The sequence below is a fragment of the Mastomys coucha genome, unplaced genomic scaffold, assembly GCF_008632895.1.
Source record: "Mastomys coucha isolate ucsf_1 unplaced genomic scaffold, UCSF_Mcou_1 pScaffold3, whole genome shotgun sequence".
NCBI classification, from domain to species: Eukaryota; Metazoa; Chordata; class Mammalia; order Rodentia; family Muridae; genus Mastomys; species Mastomys coucha.
The window spans coordinates 40,580,481-40,585,880 of record NW_022196909.1 but is presented as its reverse complement, the minus strand read 5'-3'; the positions used below and the strand labels follow the sequence as shown (position 1 = coordinate 40,585,880).

General features: G+C 49.9%; 1 protein-coding gene across 2 annotated transcripts; it reads left to right on the top strand.

The window, feature by feature from the left end:
• Positions 1 to 3,628: 3,628 nt before the first annotated feature.
• Positions 3,629 to 5,253, top strand: CUNH22orf15 (chromosome unknown C22orf15 homolog). 2 transcript variants are annotated; one of them, XM_031347929.1, is made up of 6 exons: positions 3,629 to 3,677; positions 4,049 to 4,135; positions 4,223 to 4,348; positions 4,574 to 4,648; positions 4,717 to 4,883; positions 5,190 to 5,253. In XM_031347929.1, exons 1-5 carry the CDS (start codon positions 3,653 to 3,655, stop codon positions 4,854 to 4,856), a joined length of 453 nt encoding a protein of 150 aa, XP_031203789.1. In that variant the 5' UTR covers positions 3,629 to 3,652; the 3' UTR covers positions 4,857 to 4,883; positions 5,190 to 5,253. The 2 variants fall into 2 exon arrangements, with proteins under 2 accessions (XP_031203789.1, XP_031203788.1); XM_031347928.1 differs by having other exon boundaries at positions 4,223 to 4,648.
• Positions 5,254 to 5,400: the final 147 nt, after the last annotated feature.

Sequence of the window (5,400 nt, the reverse complement as noted above, 5' to 3'; positions counted from 1 at the left end):
AGTGGAGTGGTTTCTCACTGGGAAGGCGCATTAATTCTGTAACATCATGAATCAAGACCATCTGGGCTACTTACAAAACCTTGCCTCAATTAACAGTAACAACAAGAAAGTATTGTGAAAGCTGAAGAGTCACAAGAACCCCACTGAGTCGTGATGTGTATTTCCTGTATTTCTGTTTTGTTTTGTTTTGTTTTGTTTTTTTCCCAAGATGGAAACAGCTAGGCCAACAAGTGTGTTTATCTAGGGGCAAAGTGGGTCAGTGGGGAGCTCTAGGGAGGACCCAGACCCCTTGTTACTCATCCAGAGATGTGCCTATGGAAGGCAGAACAAACAGCTTAACCGTGGGGTACCCTTCTGACACTAGGGATTCTAGTGGAGGCTCCTGGAGAGGAGAAGACAGAGCACAAGAAAGCAGAGGGACAGGAGAGGCGACACATGAGAAGGAAAGATGGAGGAATAGAATAAAAAGCAGAGAAAGGACGAACACTAACGACAGAGGTGGACTGAAAGAGTGGGGGGGGGGGGGGAGATGAAGCATGAGAATGTAGGACATAGAAGAGATTGGAAGGAAGAGGAAGAGATGGGAAAATAGAGGACAGTGAGTGAGGGCCAGCATTGCTGATAGCTGGCTAAGTGGCAGAGCACTTAGCATCTGTGAGTCCCTGGATACAAAAGATGTGTGTGTGTGTGTGTGTGTGTGTGTGTGTTTGTGTGTTAGGAGCGGGGGCAGGGGGAATAGCAGGGACACTAACTAGTATGGAGAAATAACAAGTAGGTTACTTCTGGCCAGCTCTAGATCCAGGAGGCCCAGAGGCAACCAAAGACAGAAAACAAGACAACGCAAACCAAGTACACAAGTGGAAAATACACGAGGGCTTTCCTGTAAAGCTGAGTGCACGTTCCCACCAGACAACCCTGCAGTTCTTCCCGTGACATTCCCGAGAAGTGAAAACTGCTCACACAAGCGCGCAAAGACACGTAGACAGAAGTCCGTACTAACTTTGTTCATCATCTCCCCCAAACAGCAGCAAGTGAAGGAATGAACAGACTCCTGAACTCCCCCTCAGCAATAAAAGGTAAGCCATGACAAACACCCACAACCCAGACCGGGTTTCATGAAGAAAGCAGGTACCACGGGCCGTAGTATGCTCTGAGCCCACCATTGGGACGCCAGGGCAAAGACTGGCACGAAGCAGCCGTGGATGCCAGGGAGGAGGGCTGATCCTATGAACCTGAAGATCAGGAAGATTCTCTGTAGATGAAGGGGACTTGGGGACTAAGGTAACATCGCAGGAGGGATCCGCATGTTCTATGTGTGCAGTAAGTGCAAACTGGGGGCTGCTCCTGGAGGCTTGAAGCAGGAGGAAGTTTTCAAAGGTGAACTGGGTTGCCTAAGGTATTTTGAAACAATAATCCTTGGCTACAAGGATCCATAACAAGGGTGGCCCGAGTCCAAGACTAAACACACAGTTGCTGGGTGGATGGCCTTGTGGGAGCATTTCTGTAAGGTCGTGGTGGCCTTTGTGCAAAGAGGTGGTTGTGGCAGTCTTGTGGTTAACTCTTGTCATTAGACATACATGTATAAAATCCCCACCAACTGCCACCCAGGTTAGGAGTTGCAGAACCTAAAGGCCTCTCTTTCTTTCCTCCTTTCTTTCTTTCTTTCTTTCTGTCTCAATTCTTTCTTTTTTCTTCCTTTCTTTTGTTCTCTTTCTCTTATATTTTAATTATTTGTTTGGGTTTGTTGTTTGTTTTTTGAGACAAGGTTTCTCTGTGTAGTCCTGGCTATCCTTGAACTCACTCTGTATTCCACACTGGCTTGGAACTCACAGAGAACTCCTCCCGAGTGCTGGGATTTAAGTGGCTAGTTAAGGGTTACTTATTTACTTATTTTTAGAATTATTTATTTATTTTATGTATATAAGTACATTGTAGCTGCATTCAGACACCGGAAGAGGGCATCTGATCCCTTTACAGATGGTTGTGAGCCACCATGTGGTTGCTGGGAATTGAACTCATGAACCTCTGGAAGAAAAGTCAGTGTTCCTAACAACTGAGCCATCTCTCCAGCCCAAGGTTTATTCTGACAGTCGCCAATGGGAAGGGATGATTGGAAACCCTTTGTATCCTGGATGTGGTCACTAAAGATCTGTCAAAAGTAAAAACTAGCGTCAACGAGAGATGGCTCAGTGAGTTAAGAAGCTTGTCACCAAGCCTGACAACCGGAGTTTAACCCGCAGGACCCACAGGGTAGAAGGAGCTGACCCACAGGCATGCAGTTACAAAATCACATACATAAAATAAGTACATGTAACTAATTGTTTCTAACTTGAAAACACTCCCACGGGAAATGTAAATTCTACCTCCATAAACATGAGTAGGGAGAGAAGACGAAAAGAAACAAGAACAGAAGAAAATAATTGGAAGGCTGGGCGGGGAGAAACAAAAGCCACGTGGGAAGAAGCCATTGTTAGTGGGGCCTTCAGCAATTGGTGAGGGCGCTCACAGCCCTGCAGCCTGCATACTGCCACTCCGTGGTAGGAAACCTGGTCTCTGAAGCAGCATCAGGGTATCCTAGTGCCTTTTTGTTTGTTTGGTTGGTTGATGGGTTTTTTGAGACAGGGTTTCTCTGTGTAGCCCTGGCTGTCCTGGAACTCACTCTGTAGACCAGGTTGGCCTCGAACTCAGAAATCCACCTGCCTCTGCCTCCCCAAGTGCTGGGATTAAAGGTGTGTGCCACCACTGCCCTGCTCCTAGTGTCTTAATTAGATTTCCATTGCTGTGAATAGACAATATGACCAAGGCAACTCTTTTTTTTTTAAAGATTTATTTATTATTACACATAAGTACACTGTAGCTGTCTTCAGCCGCACAGAAGAGGGCGTCAGATCTCATTACGGGTAGTTGTGAGCCACCATGTGGTTCCTGGGATTTGAACTCATGACCTCTGGAAGAGCAGTCAGTGCTCTTACCCGATGAGCCATCTCACCAGCCCTACCAAGGCAACTCTTATAAAGGACAACATTTAAATGGGGCTGGCTTACAGGTTCAGAGGTTCAGTCCATCATCATCATAGCCTGGCAGCGTCCAGGCAGACATGGTGCAGGAGGAGCTGAGAGTTCTCCATCTTCATCCAAAGGAAACCAGGAGCAGGCTGCCTCTCACAAAGCTAGGAGGAGGGTCTCAGAAGCCCACCCCGACAGTGACACACTTCTTCCAACAAGGCCACACTTCCAAATAGCGCCACTCCCTGGGCCAAGCATATTCAAACCACCACCCCTAGGGACTTCAGTCTGGAGCCTGGGCTTATGGGTCTGACCAGAGCTCCCCTTGAAGGCCCGCCCCCGTAGGTCCAGTTACCAGGATACTGGGGATAAAAGCAGTTCCTGCCTTGATATCTTGGCGGCTCCCACTGTCATGGCAACCACTGGAAGCTGAAGGAGCTGCTGGCACCCAGAAAGCAGCAGAAGAAAGAAGAAGCCAGTGGTCTTGGACTAGCTGAGCCAGTCGGTGAGCCGCGGCTAGACCAGAGAGCCAGGAGGCAAGCCCACCTAATGTAGCAAAACTCACATGCACAGTTCCTGGGTGGGGCCTGGAAAACGAGCAGGAGGGGGTTCAGAGCTCCATGATCTGTCTCCTTCCTTCTACAGCGATGTTTATCACTGTGATGTTTGGAGGTAAGCGGAGTTCCCCCGTCCCTGAACATCGTAGCCGTACTCAGGAGTTGCGTCTCCCTCTCTACCCTAGAGGCCTAGGAAGGAGAGATACAGACTGGGAGGGGCGTGGGGAGTTGAGAAAGCTATTCTCAAGAGGAAAGGACAAGAGGCCGGGTCAGATTCTGGGGAGCACTTCAGTGGTGGTCCCCAACCCTCTACCTAGCAAGAGGTGGACGAAAGAGTCTGCAGTGGAGCAGCATTAGCCTGGGGTACTGGGCCTGAGACTGAGTCTTAGCCTCATAATCCTAGTGGCTTCTCTCAGCCTGGGGGTGGAAGTTCTCTTAGCTGGAGGAGGTTGTCACTTCTACCCACTCATCTCTGCCCCTCCTTAGCTGGTTGCCGGGAGCTGGTGAACCCGTGGTGCAGCCTGGTGAACTTCACTGGGCATCTGAAACGGAAGGCTCAGGTGCCCCCAGAAGGTGTGAAGACCTGGAGGGGCTGGGGAGGAAGGGTTTGGGGTCCCATGCCAGGATCCTGCCTGTCTATGTCTTCTCCTGTCTTCCCAGTAACCATTGCCCTCCTGGCTGAGGATGGGCACTTGGTGAAGTTAGAAGAGGAGCTCACCCAGGCCCCTTCCATGGCCTGTTCCCTGGTACAGGAGCAAGGGACCTATGTCCTGGTACAGGTCATTAGTACGTGGGGCCCAAGACTTATGTGTTGCACTAGAAGGGAGGGACAGCAGGCCACAGACCAACTAAGATCCTGTTTAGCCTCAGCCTGGCTGGGTCCTGCCCCCGACCGTCCATCCAATGCTTGTCCTAATCCCCAGCCTGGGCCAGGAAACAGATACAGAATAAAGGGTATTATGGGGACCAGCAGATGGCCTAGGGCCCCTTTGTCCTCTCTGTACTCTGTAGAAGGGGAAGCTGGGACGCCCACTCACTATAAGTCGCTACTGGACAATCTGAATGACCAGTATTCAGAGTTAGCAGGTGAGTATTGAGGTAAGTTTGGGTGGGGACACATCTACCGAGCTCTCAACAATTCCTGGGCCTTCCAGAGGAGCTGTGCCGGCTCTCCGGCTTTCCAACCACAAGCAATGGTCAGAGAAGACGCACGGGCATTCGGCGTGGCCACCGGGAACAAGGTCTCTCTTCAATGTCTCGAAGGATGACCTCCCTATCATCTAAAAACCGATAACTGGAGTCAGAGCAGGGTACAGAAGAGGTAAGGAAACCTAGGAAGATCCAAAAGGGAGATCTTTTACCCAGAGGCAGACATTTATGCTGGGAAGTTCAGCTTTCACATAGACACACCCAGGACAGACTATTTTCTAGTCGTAACTAGAAATAAACCCCACCGTACTTCTCGAGTATAAGCATCCTAAAGGCACAAAGGCTCTGCGTTTAGGATGCTGGTACACATCTCTCCAGCCTAACACACAGTAGGTGCCCAATGCATAGTAGCTGACTGAGCCCAGTGAACAGATGAAGCAGTCTGAGCTGGGGTCTGAAGGGCCTGCTTCCATCCCAGCAGGTCCTATGATCCGGCACACCACAGCCAAGCTGGACTTGAATCCAAGGGGACTGGCCCTGACTTCTGCTTTAAATGATCAACTGCAAACACACAGCAATCCAGTAGGACTCCTCTTTCAGAATCTGGCGTTACTAAGAAGTTACATCAGCAAGAAGGGAAAGGTCACAGACAGGATGTGAGAGCACACCCCGCGCACCCGCCCCCCCCT